Source organism: Oncorhynchus gorbuscha, linkage group LG17 (assembly GCF_021184085.1).
Source record: "Oncorhynchus gorbuscha isolate QuinsamMale2020 ecotype Even-year linkage group LG17, OgorEven_v1.0, whole genome shotgun sequence".
NCBI classification, from domain to species: domain Eukaryota; kingdom Metazoa; phylum Chordata; class Actinopteri; order Salmoniformes; family Salmonidae; genus Oncorhynchus; species Oncorhynchus gorbuscha.
Window position 1 is genome coordinate 38,689,382 of NC_060189.1, and position 17,920 is coordinate 38,707,301.

The window sequence follows — 17,920 nt, forward strand, 5'->3', positions numbered from 1 at the left end:
AGTGTCTAGTTTTTAAGAAACAGGCGCCTCACAAGTCCTCAACTGGCAGCTTCATTAAATAGTACCTGCAAAACACCACCCTCAACGTCAACAGTGAAGAGGCGACTCCGGGATGCCGGCCTTCAAGGCAGAGTTGCAAAGAAAAAGCCATATCTTAGACTGGCCAATAAAAATAAAAGATTAAGGATGGGCAAAAGAGCAGACACTAAACAGAGGAACTCTGCCTAGAAGGCCAGCTTCCTGGAGTCGCCTCTTCACTGTTGACGTTGAGAATGGTGTTTTGTGGGTACTATTTAATGACGCTGCCAGTTCAGGACCTGTGAGTTGTCTAATATACTTGTGCTCTTGCTAAGTTGTGCACCGGGGCCTTCCATTCCTCTTTCTATTCTGGTTAGACAGTTTGCGCTGTTCTTTGAAGGGAGTCATACATAGCGCTGTACAAGATCTTCAGTTTCTTGGCAATTTCTCACATGGAATAGCCTTCATTTCTCAGAACAAGAATAGACTGACGAGCTTCAGAAGAAAGGTCTTTGTTTCTGGCCATTTTGAGCCTGTAGTCGAACCCACAAATACTGATGCTCCAGAAGGCCAGTTTTATCGCTTCTTTAATCAGACAGTTTTCTAATGCTCAATTAATTAGCCTTTTAAAATTATAAACTTGGATAAGCTAACAACGTGCCATTGGAACACAGGAGTGATGGTTGCTGATAATGGGCCTCTGTACTCCTATGTAGATATTTCATAAAGCTAGACATCTTTAACGATGTCTACATTGTATTTATGATCAATTTGATGTTATTTTAAAAATGGACAAAAAAACAAGGACATTTCTAAGTGAATCCAAACTTTTGAACAGTAGTGTATATCCCATTGATTCTTGAAGAATATAACTTATAAATGCCTCATGAACTTAGTTCAACTGTCAAAGCCCACCAGAACCCAAAATAAACGTGTTTTACTCCAACGATTATAAAGATGGTAAATGTAAAAAAAACACTGTATAGCCTCATAACATGGTTAAAACAATCACTTTGATATCATGGACGGTCAGTCCTTGCATCCATTTCTGGGTTATGCTCAGATAAAACAATTTGGGTAAACTATATTTCCATATTTCCAAGTCCAATTCTTGAAGATCAAGGGGTATAACATTTATTGGAATGACTGGGATTCTGATAGAACTTAATCATATGATAATATGTAGTAGAAAGTGATGGTTAGAAGAAGTCTACATAACCACCCTTAAAGTAAAATTTTACATCCATATATGGTCAGCTATGTAAACATTACATGAATTTATCCTGCAATATATGTCGTTCAATTTGTAACATACATTTTTGCCTTCTTAAAATGTCTCTTAAGGGGAACATAACCTAAAAGTAACAGATTACAATTTTGGACAGGTAACTAGTAACTGTAACAGATTACATTTAGAAAGTAACCTACCCAACCCTGTCTGCAACCCACTGAGTAATTGGAAGCTGGAACAGTGTGATTGCTTCAGACAGCCATCCCAGCCCAGGGGCTGAGACGAGACGTGAGGGGGGTTCTTGGATGAAGGTGCGTCTGTACATACCACAGTCTCCTTGATGGGCGGGGGTTTGGTCTGTGGGCTGGGGATGAGGATGAAGGTCAGGTTGCCATGCATGTCGGCCAGGATGTCGAAGACCTCGTTGACGTCCTTTCCTCGGATCTCCACTCCGTTGATCTCCAGAACCTCGTCTCCTTCATGGAGCAGCCCGCTGCGCTCCGCTGCCCCACCCTTCACTATGCGGCTTATTATCACGCTGTCCATGTCGTTACGCACAGTCGCTCCCTGCCACATAGACAGTGGAGAACAGAGGTTAGTGACTGTACAGATACAGGAGGGTTTAAACTTTGTTAGGTAGAGGAGAGCGATGTTGGCGCTGTCTGAAAAGTGTACAAGCGGCCAAATGATTGATTCCTCCCATCCTCGAATCCTTGCAACACTCTCAAAGCTCATTGGAGGAGATCCGAAGGGAGGGACCGTTGAGACGTTGAGGAAACAAAAGACAGAGGGAATCAAGGCTTTAACAGCTTGTACACTTCAGACAGAGTCTATATCTACTCCTATGTTGATTCATGACAGTGTGTTTTATAGGGGTCTCGCTCACCAGTGGGATGTCCCTAGCCTTCTCGATGCAGACTATCTTGACGGTCTCCCCTCCCCACTGGGTGAGAGTTTCACAGTGGTCATCTGGGGTCAGGGGCTCCAGCTGCATCTCCTGCTCCGCAACACAGTCATGGGCCAGAAGCACTGCCTGTGGAGGGACAGGGGACATCGGGTTCGTCAGCCTTACTGGGTTAACTTTTAGACACGTAGATGCATGGACACAAGCATCCACACACGCACAGAGACCTGTATCTAACAGTAGTGTAGTTATTACTTCCAGAGCCCCCTGCTGTTCTAGTTCTGGTGAAAGGAAGACATCCAGGAGGACAAACATTACAAAATAAACTTTCATTTCAGTAAGTAGTAACATAAATTAATTTAATAATTTTCCCTGAGGGCCAGCAGGTAAATCATTTTACACTCCCTCCATCTGCCCCTGGGAAGAAATGCCTGGTTAGTTACCCCACTAGGTCTACCTCTACGGCAACCCTAAAAACAATACAGGGGAACCCCCCCCCCATACCACTCCCCTCCTATATCCTCACTCCATCACATCCTACTGTGTGGATTGTGTTCCGCAGGGCACACTGTAGCAAAACATTCAGGTAGTACACTTCCCCTTTCCATCCGTTTCAAACGTTCCCTCCCTATTGAACATTCCCTGGTGTCTCAGATCAGGCCTTTGGCCCGGCTTCTGCCAAGAGATGTAGCCAATAGTTGATCACAGCTGAACCAACACAGTCCTGACCTGAAGAACCCCAGCCCTGAGATCCAGGATCATAAAAGGTTATACTGGGAGATAGACCGACGTTACACTGGGACAGGTTAAACAGAGATGCACGTTACACCTGACACAGGTTATACTGGCACCCAGATGCACCGCCATTAAAATGGCGCAGAGAGAGACAGGTTAAACTGAGACACAGAAATAGACAGAGTAGGAATGGATGGAGGCCTCACCTGGACATGTGGGGAAGAGAGCAGGGTGTTGAGCTCCAAGCCCTCCTTGTGTTGGCTGTTATAAACCATAGACAGTACCTGGAGGACACACCAGAACACATGAAGTATAAGAAAGAGGAGCAGGGATAGGACACACCAACTTGAAAACACATCTGATGATTTACACCCGTTCTCTCAGATCAAAGAAACTGACCAAAACAGAGGACAGCAGCATCTACACAGGAAGGTCGGAAAATCTGTCACGATTCTTCCCACCTTGATTCAACAGCTGCAATGCTTTTGTTCACCAGACTAAATGGCATACATGGGGTTTGTGTTAAAATAGTGTTGACTGGTTTTAACTTTCTGGTTGTGGGGTGCTTTAGAGCGGCCACAGCAGCAGACCATGTTAGAGTAAGCAGTGAGACTGCCTCGGGCCCGGATTCAGCTTTGGTTGTGTTCATTAGGGCACGCAATAGAACACATTTGAAAACGTTTTGCAATGACAAGTCCAGATAGTCCTCCCATGTTTCAATACATTTATTTCTAATTGGTGCCTTATGAACACGACCCAGTTTGAGTGCAGTCAGTCAAACCAGAATCGCTCTGGAGCTGACGTCACTGGGACCAGGTTAATGCAGTCAAGGCAGGGGGGGGGTCTGACATTAAGTTTGTGGAGGTGGGGTTATACCAGGGTGGCCCAATGGGGGAAAATAAAAACCTCCTCACTTAAGTGGTCTCCTCCAGACCTAGGCTAATCCCACTATGGTGTTGTGGTAGTATTCCAGACTGACTAGGTAAGGCAAGGCGCCAGAGCAGTTGCCCCTCCCTCGCATGATGCCTGCCTCACCTGGGACAGATTTAGAGAATTGTTCCCCCCCCCACAGTAAAGACTACAATAGCCACAAGGCTGTTGATAACCAAAGCAACCATTCGTGCAGTTTTTTTTTACATAGCAGTCAACCTATTTCCTGTAGTCTCAAATGATTTAACATTTTGTTTCATGTAATGACGTTTATTTTCAATTTCTACTTCAAATGGAGCACACTTATTAAAATATATTAAATAATGTCATTAAAATAAGTTGACTCCCCCACATCAGTATACCTGGATGCACGTCACAGGAGTTTGGTGGCACCTAAATTGGGTAGAATGGGCTCCTGGTAATGGCTGGCGTGGAATCAGAGGAATGGTATCAAACACATGGTTTCTAGGTGTTCAATACCATTCCATTTGCTCCTTTCTGGCCATTATTATGAGACGTTCTCCCCTCACCAATCTCCTGTGATGAACATGTATTAACTTTGAAACATAGGTCTTTGTTTGGGCTAATGGCTAGGCTAATATGGCTTCTAGCACCTGGCACTTGGTAATAGCCTACAATTCACAGCTACCATGTAGATGTGTTAACCCCTATTACCAGCCTGTTCAACCTCTTTCATATAGTCTGAGATCCCCAAGGATTGGAACGCTGCCGCAGTCATCCCCCTCTTCAAAGGGGGAGACACCCTGGACCCAAACTGTTACAGACCTATATCCATCCTGCCCTGCCTTTCTACGGTCTTCGAAAGCTAAGTCAACAAACAGGTCACTGACCATCTCGAATCCCGCTGTGCAATCTGGTTTCCGAGCCTGTCACGGGTGCACCTCAGCCAAGCTCAAGGTACTAAACGATATTAACCGCCATCGATAAAAGACAGTACTGTGCAGCCGTCTTCATCGACCTTGCCAAGGCTTTCGACTCTGTCAATCACCATATTCTTATCGGCAGACTCAGTAGCCTCGGTTTTTCGGATGACTCCCTTGCCTGGTTCACCAACTACTTTGCAGACAGAGTTCAGTGTGTCAAATCGGAGGGCATGCTGTCCGGTCCTCTGGCAGTCTCTATGGGGGTGCCACAGGGTTCAATCTGATCCACCTCTACGCAGACGACCCCATTCTATATACTTCCGGCCCGTCCTTGGACACTGTGCTATCTAACCTCCAAACGAGCTTCAATGCCATACAACACTCCTTCCGTGGCCTCCAACTGCTCTTAAACGCTAGTAAAACCAAATGCATGCTTTTCAACCGTTCGCTGCCTGCACTCGCACGCCTGACCAGCATCACCACCCTGGATGGTTCCGACCTTGAATATGTGGACATCTATAAGTACCTCAGTGTTTGGCTAGACTGTAAACTCTCCTTTCAGACTCATATCAAACATCTCCAATCGAAAATCAAATCAAGAGTCGGCTTTCTATTCCGCAACAAAGCCTCCTTCACTCACGCCGCCAAACTTACCCTAGTAAAACTGACTATCCTACCGATCCTCGACTTCGGCGATGTCATCTACAAAATTGCTTCCAACACTCTACTCAGCAAACTGGATGCAGTTTATCACAGTGCCATCCGTTTTGTCACTAAAGCACCTTATACCACCCACCACTGCGACTTGTATACTCTAGTCGGCTGGCCCTCGCTACATATTCGTCGCCAGACCCACTGGCTCCAGGTCATCTACAAGTCCATGCTAGGTAAAGCTCCGCCTTATCTCAGTTCACTGGTCACGATGGCAACACCCATCCGTAGCACGCGCTCCAGCAGGTGTATCTCACTGATCATCCCTAAAGCCAACACCTCATTTGGCCGCCTTTCGTTCCAGTTCTCTGCTGCCTGTGACTGGAACGAATTGCAAAAATCACTGAAGTTGGAGACTTTTATCTCCCTCACCAACTTCAAACATCTGCTATCTGAGCAGCGAACCGATCGCTGCAGCTGTACATAGTCTATTGGTAAATAGCCCACCCATTTTGACCTACCTCATCCCCATACTGTTTTTATTTATTTACTTTTCTGCTCTTTTGCACACCAATATCTCTACCTGTACATGACCATCTGATCATTTATCACTCCAGTGTTAATCTGCAAAATTGTAATTATTCGCCTACCTCCTCATGCCTTTTGCACACAATGTATATAGACTCCCCTTTTTTTCTACTGTGTTATTGACTTGTTAATTGTTTACTCCATGTGTAACTCTGTGTTGTCTGTTCACACTGCTATGCTTTATCTTGGCCAGGTCGCAGTTGCAAATGAGAACTTGTTCTCAACTAGCCTACCTGGTTAAATAAAGGTGAAATAAAAAATAAAATAAAAACTAGCATAACTCAGCACTCGCCTCTTTTCCACCAAACATTCCTCTGTTCATTGAGCAGCAACGCTGCGTGAGCTTGGCGGTGGAGACCAACTTCAATGCCGAGCAATTCGTGGCCGTCATTTTTCTTGACCACTGGGATGCTTTATTTTGGCTATATGAACCCAGCGTGAACCGGAAGAGTTCGCCCATTGGTGGTTGTGACTCTACCATAAGGTACACAATGGTGACATGGTCCACATAAGGGCTGGCCAATAGAAAATTCCCTACATACTGAGGGCACAACATTCAAGGCTGAAACACCTCTACCGTTGCTGTTTAAAAAAGGCCCAAGTTGATCTTGGAATAGGGACCATTTGGCATGGGAAAGGTATGTATATTATAGGCCAATGTATTCCGTCCACATGCATACACACACACACACACACACGGGGCAAATTCTGGTATTCCGACCCCATTTAAGCCCATTTTCTCCCGCTTGGTGTCTAATGAAAAAAACGGTGGTGGCTGGTGTCAGTGAGTCTATAATGGTGCAGGCAGCAGCCTCAGAGACAGAGACGCCCTATTGTGAGTGTCCTGTCTTGTCCAGGTCAGTGAGTTTCAGTTCTACGTCTGGGCTCTAATGATGGTGCTTGAGTACAAGAGCTGTTCTGTGCTGCTGGGGCAGAATGAGAGAACAGGAAAACAACAATAAACAAGTTTATTATTGAGTCTCATTAACACTTCTTCACACAACAGCGATTCCAGGCAACGAGGCGCTCTCCTCAATCAAGTGCCATTAGTGGACAAAACATTAAAAAAGTCATATGGTACTTTGATGTGGTTTCTTGCCCATTAAAAACTTCTTACACTGCACAAACTCTGCTGAACTTCAACTTCAAGGCTAGTCGGCTACCTAATTTCGGCAACATTTTCCACAACTCCTACAAGTCGTACTTGATCGCTTGTGTGTGTTTGTGTACGTGCGTGTTTCAGTGTGTGTGTGTTTATGTGCCTGCCTTAGTGTGCGTATTCCTGTCATTGTGTCACACAGACCCTCCTCAGTCCTCACTTTTTGGCCTGCTAGCTTGGCCTCAGATCAAGTTTGATGTCTCCCTCCCAGTTCCTTCTATTCTAGTTCCCACGCAGTCTGAAATGGGTCGAAGACCAGTGGAGGGGTTGATGTGGAAGTGGGTATACAGGAGAATTATTCTGTATTATTGGACCCTCAGCCTACATCCTCTTCCCTAGCCCTACTCAGTATGCTCCGGGTAGACATTACCCACAGGCAACAGATCCTAGGATCACCTTACTACTCCACAAATCCTACCCTTAACCATGTTGAAGAAAACACTCTGGATCTAAGTCTTCTGCTTTCCTCATGAGCCAGTTGTATTTTTTCTTCAGGGCAACATCTGTAGGCACAGATCTAGAAGCAGTTTACCTTTCGCAAGCCCTACACTCAACTATAACATAGTAATACTGCAAACTGACTTGATATCAGCATCTGAGTCTCAGCTCGTGGACCAGGCTTTAAGGGCAGTGTGTGGGGAAGGGCGGGCTGGGTCAGTTCATGTGCTGCTGGGCCAGCTCTGTAAGCACAGCTCTATGATCAGCTAACCATAACACCCCAAACGGACTCCAGAGCAGGACTCACCTCTTGTGCCAGGCCCTGAGCGCGGTCTGTGTGTGGGAAGGGCGGGCTGGGCCTGTTCATGTGCTGGGCCACAGCGTTGTGGATGTTGAAGGCCTTCTGGAAGTCAGTCTTCTGGACCAGCTGCAGCACCAGCTCCACGTCCTCCTGGCTCTGGGCGTCAGACAGGCAGTGCTGCACCTGCTTTAGGGACATCAGCAGCTCCTCCAACTCTGTATGCAGGGAGAGTGGGGAAGGGGGAGAATCAGACATGCATATGCTATACAGATAGGATCAACCATACATTACACAACAGCCAGAGACAAATGCTCAGATTCAGGAAAGAATTACAGTGAACTCATACAGAGGTTATGGTCAAGACAGAACATTTATATCAGTGATAAAACTCCAAAATAATCATCCTATTCTTAAACCTTACCAGCTCTCTCAAATCCAGACCCCTCTCTTAGACATATCTGTCCAGTCTAACTAAGACCAAAATAAGGAGACGGTCTGGTCTGCGTGTGTGTAAAAGGGAGTATCTAAGTGGGAGGTTAGTCGTCTCATCTGATGGAGGATCTGCTGTCACGCGCCATTGACTTCACTGAGTACCTTCTGTCCTACATATTGTTTTCTTAGGCTAGGCCCAGGCTATATGATAGGTATCATTTCAATACATTATAAACTTGGCAGGAGGAACGGTAGGGCAGTTGAAAGACAGGAGATGGGGCTGAAAAATAAAATAAATGACAGAAAATGGAGGGCCAGAGAGCAGCCATTGCAGCCTGGGTCAGAATGTTTTGTAACAGAGTTTTTAATTAACACTCCCCCCCTACCCAAGGAATGCTGCTACCACACACACCTCCTCACGTACCACCTCCTTCCTGCTCTCACTCCCTACTTCCCTCCCTCAGGCTCAGTCTTTCCCAGACCCCAGCCTCCCGATCATCAGAGAATTAAGTGGGAGTGAAGTAGGACTCCCTCAGAGAGCTTTAGAAGAAGAATGCACTGACTCCAGGCCTATAGACTGCTGTGTGTGTGTGTGTGTGTGTGTGTGTGTGTGTGTGTGTGTGTGTGTGTGTGTGTGTGGTCTCATTCATAAGCCTACCTGGAACAGGAAAAGTAAACTTTTGTTAAGAGTCTGAAGGAAAGCTAGACAGCTAGAGGCCTATCCTGAATTCCAAATTGACCCTACCCCCATAAATCTGAAAGGATTGTCTTAAGCAAAATAGCACTTTCTTCACCTTGTTTTCAGAGCATACATTTTACCATTCGATTTCAGCAAGAGACAGCCACTTGCTTGTTAGCACTTTATCCTTGCTAGTGCTCAAGGCTGACGCCAAATAACTATTCTGTTCAGAATCACAACTTAATAGAACACTATTATATTGTATGGCTTTGTTAAGAGTATTGCCATACTCAGTCCTACTCACCCAGTAGAGTAGGGCCCCCCAGGTTGGGAGGAAGTCCCATGGGCCCTACGGGGCCTTCAATGGGGTCGAAGGTGGGGTTATCGATGCCCACCTTGGGGTTCTGAGATAGCTTCTTGAGCCGTATGGAAGCATTAAGATCTAGCTCCTGTCTGTTCCTGCCATCCTCCTCCCTCCTCCTCCTCAGGTCCTCCTGGTGCTGACGGATCCTCTCCAGCTGGGCAGAGCGCCGCACAGGCAGGGTACGAGCACCCAGGTCCCCTGGGCAGTCCACTGCCATCTCCCTGTGCCACTGCTGGGGCTCCGCCTGGTTCGACTCGCCTCCTCCACTTCCTCCGCCGTCTGACTCAGTCACATGACCGTTCATATGTGATGTGGTCATCATTGCCACCCCTGTGCCTCCTCCTGTGTGTGTGTGTGTCTGCAGGTGGCTGGCTGGGGGAAGTACTATGAGGGGTGATCTCTGCGTGTCCTGGGCCCGGTGGCCATGACACCCTGACTCACTACTGATGACTCAGCAGATGTTGGGATTCCAGGAGAGGGGGACACCTGAAGAACAGGAAGGGAGGAAAGGTTAGTATGGTACAGGAATGCTGTTACTCAGACAAATCACAACAGTATGCACATTAGCGTGCCCTACACTACCAAACATTTAAACACAAGCAGAGAACTCGTAGTCACTCACAATTCCACCAAAAATAATGAGCTTCTTAGACAATCACACACCACTCCTCCCCAGCCCCCAAACCCAATGTCGAAAACCTCTACCCACAATCCAATGTAAACAAGCTAACACACTAAGCGGAAGACAGAAACTAAGCTATTTATCAGCACAGACCTAGGTACTATACTACCTTCCGCTCTGCTGCTCTCTACAGGGCCCTCCCTCTCTCCCTGTTTACCAGCTGTTTGAGACAGCACAGACCAAGGACGCCATTATCGCTCTGTTATCATAATAATATAATAATAATAATATATGCCATTTAGCAGACGCTTTTATCCAAAGCGACTTACAGTCATGTGTGCATACATTCTACGTATGGGTGGTCCCGGGGATCGAACCCACTACCCTGGCGTTACAAGCGCCATGCTCTACCAACTGAGCTACAGAAGGACCTTATATTACACACAGTTTTAAACCAAACAAACCTTAGCGCCCTCTTTCTCACACACACACACAGCAATTTCAACCCTTGACCCACAGACATACTCCCCTCGCCAACAGATCTCTCACACTGCAGTTTCACCCTTCAATCTTACACATTACAAGTAGGCCTCATCTAAACCACACATAGAAGTAGGCCTAATCTAAATCTTACACACTAGAAGTAGGCCTAATCTAAATGGTACATATTAAAAATAGGCCTAAAAGATAATCTCAATCATGTGAGTGGGGTCATGACTGTTGGGTCACCTTGCACTGTATCAGTATACAGAGAACACATTTCAGTAGGACACACTTTGTTGTCACCTCAGGAACGGGGTTTGATACTGCGACCAAAACCGTCACATTTGCGATCGTTTGACTTGGCAGTGCAACACACTTTATTTTATTGGTCGCAAGGGTGCCAGTGACATTTTGGTTCACAAATATTTTAATACATTTTTTATCAACATGATTTATTCAAACAGTAATGCGCAAATAAGCAAAATATCAACCAACTTTCTGAAGAGGCGACATCGGCACAGAAACGCCCTTGCGTGCGCAGGGCCTATGTCTATACTTTGTGTAGCCATATGTGATGCAAATGATAGCTTAACCTGTTCAACCTATGGGGGCGCTATGTCATTATTGGATAAAAATACGTGCCCGTTTTAAGCGCAATATTTTGTCATGAAAAGATGCGACTATGCATGGAATTGACAGCCTTGGAAAGACAAAACTCTGACGTCTCCAAAACTGCAAAGATATTATCTGTGAGTGCCCCAGAACTAATGCAACAGGCGAAACCAAGATGAAGTTTCATACAGGAAATGCCCCAGATTCTGAAGGCGCTGTGTTCCAATGTCTCCTTATATGGCTGTGAATGCGCCAGGAATGAGCCCGCGGTTTCTGTCTATTCCCCGAGGTGTCTGCAGCATTGTGACGTGTTTGTAGGCATATCATTGGAAGATTGACCATAAGAGACTACATTTACCTGGTGTCCCGCCCGGTGTCCTGTGTGCGTAATCTGTAGGTCCATGCGTGTTCCATTTCTTCAGAAGAGAAAGTAAAATGCCACGATCGATTTTATCGCCGATAGATATGTGAAAAACACCTTGAGGATTGATTCTAAACATCGGTTTGCCATGTTTCTGTCGATATTATGGAGTTAATTTGGAAAAAAGTTAACAAAACGGAGCGATTAGTCGACACAAATAATATTTTTTGTAAAAACGGAACATTTGCTATCTAACAGTCTCCTCATTGAAAACATCTGAAGTTCTTCAAAGGCAAATGATGCATGCTGAATGCTAACGCTAAATGCTATGGTAAATGCTACGTTAGCCATCAATACTGTTACACAAATGCTTGTTTTGCAATGGTTGAGAAGCATATTTTGAAAATCTGAGATGACAGAGTTATTAACAAAAGGCTAAGCTTGAGAGCAAATAGATTAATTTCATTTCATTTGCGATTTTCATGAATAGTTAACGTTGCGTTATGGTAATGAGCTTGAGGCTGTATTCACGATCCGGGATGGCTCGATGCAAGAAGTTAACCGTCTTCGGTTAGATGGAAAGGCTAGCAGAATCATGATTGTTTTCCGCATCAATCCAGTTTTGAAAGTGCGCTACAGACATAGGCGGAGTGGCCATAAGCCAAGCTTCCCCTAAAGTAAAATTGCCAAAATTATATAGCCTACTCCTGTCTAAACAGAAATACATTTAAAATAGGATACTACACCAGAAAGAAAGCATGATTTGACTAAATTATTATTTTCTTCTTTAAAATAATAAGCTGTGGATTGTTTTAAAATCGCATTGCCTACAGTCAGAAGGGCCTGCAATTTGTTGAGTTGCGACTGTCAGTGAAAATAATGGCATATCGCAATATTTCATCATAGTTTGGAAAGCAAATATTTATTGCTGTAAAGAGAAGACAATGAAGACTAATCTCTTTCATAGTTAGGCTTCTGCTCATTTTAGTATATGTTATTGGCACCAGCAACCAACCTTATCCCCGGTGAGTTCACATAACCAACAGAGAACATTGGATATTCAGTCATCATTGTTCGGCCAGTCTACATTTTTCCCCATGTATTTTCCCCATAAATAGACATACCATGTGTTTTAATAAAATAAACTACAGTACCAGTCAAGTCTGGACACCTACAAGGGTTTTTCTTTCATTTTACTATTTTCTACATTGTACAAAAACAACGAAGACATCAAAACTATGAAATAACACATATGGGATCAAGTAGTAAGCAAAATAGTGTTCAATCAAAATATATTTGAGATTATTCAAAGTAGCCACCCTTCGCCTTGATTACAGCTTTGCACACTCTTGGCATTATCTCATACAGCTTCAACTGGAATGCTTTTCCAATAGTCTTGAAGGAGTTCCCACATATGCTGAGCACTTGTTGGCTGCTTTTCCTTCACTCTGCAGTCCAACTCATCCCAAACCATCTCAACTCGGTTGAGGTCCCGTGATTGTGGAGGCCAGGTCATCTGATGCAGCACTCCATCACTCTCCTTCTTGGTCAAATAGCCCTTACACAGCCTGGAGGTGTGTTGGGTCATTGCCCTGTTGAAAAACAAATGATAGTCCCACTAAGCGCAAACCAGATGGGATGGCGTATCTCTGCAGAATGCTGTGGTAGCCATGCTGGTTAAGTGTGTCTTGAATTCTAAATAAATTCCCAACAGTGTCACAAGCAAAGCACCCCCACACCTCCTCCTCCATGATTCACAGTGGGAACCACACATGTGGAGATCATCCATTTACCTGCTCTGCATCTCAAAGACAGCAGTTGGAACCAAAAATCTCAAATTTAGACTCATCAGATCAAAGAACAGATTTCCACCGGTCTAATGTCCATTGCTCGTGTTTCTTGGCCCAAGCAAGTCCCTTCTTGTTATTGGTGTCCTTAGTTGTTTCTTTGCAGCAATTTGACCATGAAGGCCTGATTCACAGTGTCTCCTCTGAACAGTTGATGTGGAGATGTGTCACTTTAACTATGTGAAGCAGTTATTTGGGCTGCAATCGGAGGTGCTGGTAACTCTAATGAACTTATCCTCTGCAGCAGAGGTAACTCTGGGTGTTCCTTTCCTGTGGCGGTCCTCATGAGAGCCAGTTTCATCACAACGCTTGATTTTTGCGACTGCACTTGAAGAAACTTTCAAAGTTCTTGAAATTTTCCACATTAATACATGAAGGTCAGTCAAAGTAATGGACTGATATAACTATCTACTTTCACCTCTAATTTAGATACATTTCTGCTTATCATCTTCAACATTTGGTAGGTAATTATAATTTTTGACATGGTTTGCCATTTGTTTGTCAACTATAGTTCAACACATTCAGCTTCTCTTATGTCAACTTGTTGCCCTAGAAGACTAAATAAAGTAGTACTCACCAGAATAATGTATTTTGATAGAATGAATGCATTAGTAATCTAACACCTGTAAAGTTGTCAGTTTCGTTTAGGGACCGGGGAGAAAAAACTATTTTAAAAGCAGAAAAATTGTTCCTGTGCAAAATGTCATCCGTTTGACTGGTTTTAAGGAAATGAAAAGCTGAGAAAACTATGAAACATGTTTCTGACTTCAGTTCCTCTTAGATACATATTATGTGTGGTTGGAACACTGTCTGCTTGAATAACAGTGTCACACTCACATTCCTATTTTCTCAAGAGAAGCTGAAAGAAATCACATTTTCCCACTCCTGTTCCTGTGACAAAATTAACATTAGTTATATCATTTTACTGCAAGAAATGCATAATTCTGCAGGAGTTAATATTATATTACGCTACTTGTGAGTTTATAGGCCTACAGTCAGTCACTATTCCATTTAACCCATACAAATTTAAATTAGGAATATATAGTGTTTATTCATGGGATCAGGGATAAAAGTGAGAGGAATATCAAAAGGTGCATGTAAATTGCTTATCCTGGAGTTGGATAAGCCATTTACAATTTTTTGTTGAAGTGATATCATTTTGGTATATCAAGGTTTGTTTTTTTATTCTGCTCTCTAGATCAGTGGTTCCCAAACTTTTTATAGTCCTGTACCCCTTCAAACATTCAACCTCGAGCTGCGTACCCCCTCTACCACCAGGGTGAGCGCGCACTCAAATGTTTTTTTTTTGTTGCCATCATTGTAAGCCTGCCACACGCACACTATACAATACATTTATTAAACACAAGAATTAGTGTGAGTTTGTCACAACCCGGCTCGTGGGAAGTGACAAAGAGGACCAGGGCACAAATAATAATAAATAATTTTGCTCTTTATTTAGCCATCTTACATATAAAACATTTCTTAATCGAAAATTGTGAATAACACCACCGGTTAATGAGAAGGGTCTTAAAATAATTTCCCCCACACAGTCTGTTCCTGTATTTAGTTCTCATGCTTGTGAGGGCCGAGAATCCACTCTCACATAGGTACGTGGTTGCAAAGGGTATCAGTGTCTTAACAGTGAGATTCGCCTAGGCAAGAAACTCTGACCACAGCCCTATCCAGAAATCTGGCAGTGACTTCTGATTAAATGATATTTTCACAGAGCCGCTTGTTGCAATTTCGATGACTCTCTTGTTCAGATATCAGTAAGTGGACTGGAGGTAGGGCATGAAAGGGATAACGAATCCAGTTGTGTCGTCCGTTTCACCCAGCTCACTCAGGTGCTTCACTATATCACATTTGACATCGTCCGTAAGCTTGAGTTCATTTGCACACAGAAAAAAATTCAAACCAGGATGGAAAGACCTGTGTATTGTCCTTGTTAATGCAGACAGAAAATAGCTCCAACTTCTTAATCATAGCCTCAATTTTATCCCGCACATTGAATATAGTTGGAGTCCCCGCAATCCTAGATTCAGATCATTCAGGCGAGAAAAAACACCACCCAGATAGGCCAGTCTTGTAAGAAATTCGTCATCATGCAAGTGGTCAGACAAGTGAAAAGTATGGTCAGTAAAGAAAACTATGAGCACGTCTCTGAATTTAAAAAAAACTTGTCTATACTTTGCCCCTTGATAACCAGCACACTTCTGTATGTTGTAAAAGCGTTACATGGTCGCTGCCCATATCATTGCAAAGTTAACCATTTGTACTGTAGTGTCCAAAACACCTTTCAAGCGGTCAGGCAATCCCTTGGCAGCAAGAGCCTCTAGGTGGATGCTGCAGTGTACACAGGTGGCATCGGGAGCAACTGTTTGCAAGTGCGTTTCCACTATGGTTCCTCCTTTAAAAGTTGCAGCGTACTGCTTGCATGGTGCTGCAGAATTCTATGGTAGGTTATTAAGTGTGAACCACTGGTAGCATTAATGCTTGTTAGTGCTAGTTTGACCACCAGAGGGCATCTTTGACAAGCATTTGATAGCCTTCAATACCCCCTGAACAAGAGAATGTGGGCACACGGGAGACCGTGCTTCAATTCCACGACAGAGAGGAAGCAGTAAGCTGTCCTTGTAAATAAGAATTTGTTCTTAACTGACTTGCCTAGTTAAAACTTCTTGAAACTAGGGTGCACTATTTTTATTTTTGGAAAAATAACGTTCCCAAAGTAGACAGGCTATTTTGTCAAGACAAGATGCTAGAATATGCATATGATTGACAGCTTAGGATAGAAAACACTCTTAACGTTTCCAAAACTGTAAAAATATTGTCTGAACTGATATTGCAGGCGAAAGCCTGAGAAAAATCCAATCCGGAAGTGACTCATGTTTTGAAAGCTCTGCATTCCGATGCGTCCCTATTGAGCAGTGAATGGCCGCCTATCAACCAGATTCTTTTTTCTACATATTCCCCAAGGTGTCTACAGCAATTTGACGTAGTTTCACGCCTTTATGTTGAAGAATGAGCGTAAGCGACTACATTGCGTAAGTGGTCACCTGATGCCTCTCAGAGTGATTCTTGCGTAAAAGACAGAGGTGGCCATTTTTCCTCTCAGTCCTACTGAAAAGCCAATTGTCCCGGTTGATTACAACGTTTGCCATGTTTCTGTCGATATTATGGAGCTAATTTGGAATATTTTTCGGAGTTGTCGTGACCGCAATTTCCGGTCGATTTCTCAGCCAAACGTGAAGAACAAACGGAGCTATTTCGCCTACAAAAATAATATTTTTGGAAAAAAGGAACATTTTCTATCTAACTGGGAGTCTCGTGAGTGAAAACATCCGAAGTTCATCAAAGGTAAACGATTTAATTTGATTGCTTTTCTGATTTTCGTGACCAGGTTGCCTGCTGATAGCTAGGCATAATGCTATCGATAAACTTACACAAATGCTTGTCTTGCTTTGGCTGTAAAGCATATTTTCAAAATCTGAGATGACAGGGTGATTAAATAAAGGTTACACTAAGTGCATAACATTTCTGCACCCTAATTTTATAATTCTAGTCTAAACAATACCCAAACGGAGATTAAGTGAAAATAAAAAAATCTCATTGATTTACCAAGACCAGTCCCCATGCTTGTCTCAGAGCAGCGTGAAACGGTGATGAAATAGCTATAGGCTATTGCTTCCAACTTCAATGTGCTCTTTTAATAAAGAAGAAGACCTACTCAACACTAGTGCGACTCATGTCACCTACGTTAGACCTACAGTATATGGTATATGGAAAAATATGACATGACTCTCCGCCAATAATTACAGAGGATATTTCTGTAATTCAGTGATATTTATTCCCATAGTAATTCGTTATGGATCCATAACTAAATAAACATCGGCATTTTTAAGGAGTATTTTATCATTATTTTATTAAATGAAAGCATAAAGATATCATTATCAGTTACATTGTTGTAGTTTGAACATGCAGACTGGCGCTAAGAACAGAACATTTGTATTTCCTATACCTTTGACTATTGGATGTTCTTATAGGCAGTTTAGTATTGCCAGCCTAATCTTGGTAGTTGATAGGCTTGAAGTCATTAACAGCGCGGTGCATCCCAGCACTGCTAAGAGCTGCTGTTTGAATGAATGCTTACGAGCATACTGCTGCCTACCACCACTCAGTCAGACTGCTCTATCAAATATCAAATCATAGACTTAATTATAATATAATTAACACACAGAAATACAAGCCTTTGGTCATTCATATGGTCAAATTTAGATGAAATACAGAACCGTTCTGTATTTTATCTAACAGGTGGCAACTTTAAGTCTAAATATTACTGTTACATTGCACAACCTTCAATCTTATGTCATAATTACTTACAATTCTGGCAAATTACGGTCTTTGTTAGGAATAAAAGGCCTTCCAACAGGTCGCAACGAGCCAGGCGGCTCAAACTGCTGCATATAGCCTGACTCTGCTTGTACTAAACGTGAGAGAAATGACAATTTCCCTAGTTAATATTGCCTGCTAACATTACATTTCTATTAACTACATATGCAGGTTTTAAAAAATTCATTGATTTAAAAAAAGGCAGTGATGTTTATGGTTACGTACATTATTGCAACAATTGTGCTTTTTTCAAGAATGCGCTTTTGTTAAATCATCAAGTTGATCAAGCTGT

General features: G+C 43.4%; 1 protein-coding gene across 2 annotated transcripts in view; it reads right to left on the minus strand.

Moving 5' to 3' along the window:
• LOC124001549 (protein PALS1-like) overlaps positions 1–17,920 on the minus strand; it is a 58,967-nt gene that overhangs the window by 9,480 nt on the left and 31,567 nt on the right. For both annotated transcript variants that reach the window (XM_046308433.1, XM_046308432.1), the window contains 5 exons: positions 9,255–9,800; positions 7,846–8,054; positions 3,095–3,172; positions 2,136–2,282; positions 1,577–1,816 (listed from right to left, as the gene is read on the minus strand). In XM_046308433.1, the coding sequence (XP_046164389.1) occupies positions 1,577–1,816; positions 2,136–2,282; positions 3,095–3,172; positions 7,846–8,054; positions 9,255–9,636 (1,056 nt within the window). In that variant the 5' untranslated portion in view covers positions 9,637–9,800. The remainder of the gene's footprint in view (positions 1–1,576; positions 1,817–2,135; positions 2,283–3,094; positions 3,173–7,845; positions 8,055–9,254; positions 9,801–17,920) is intronic.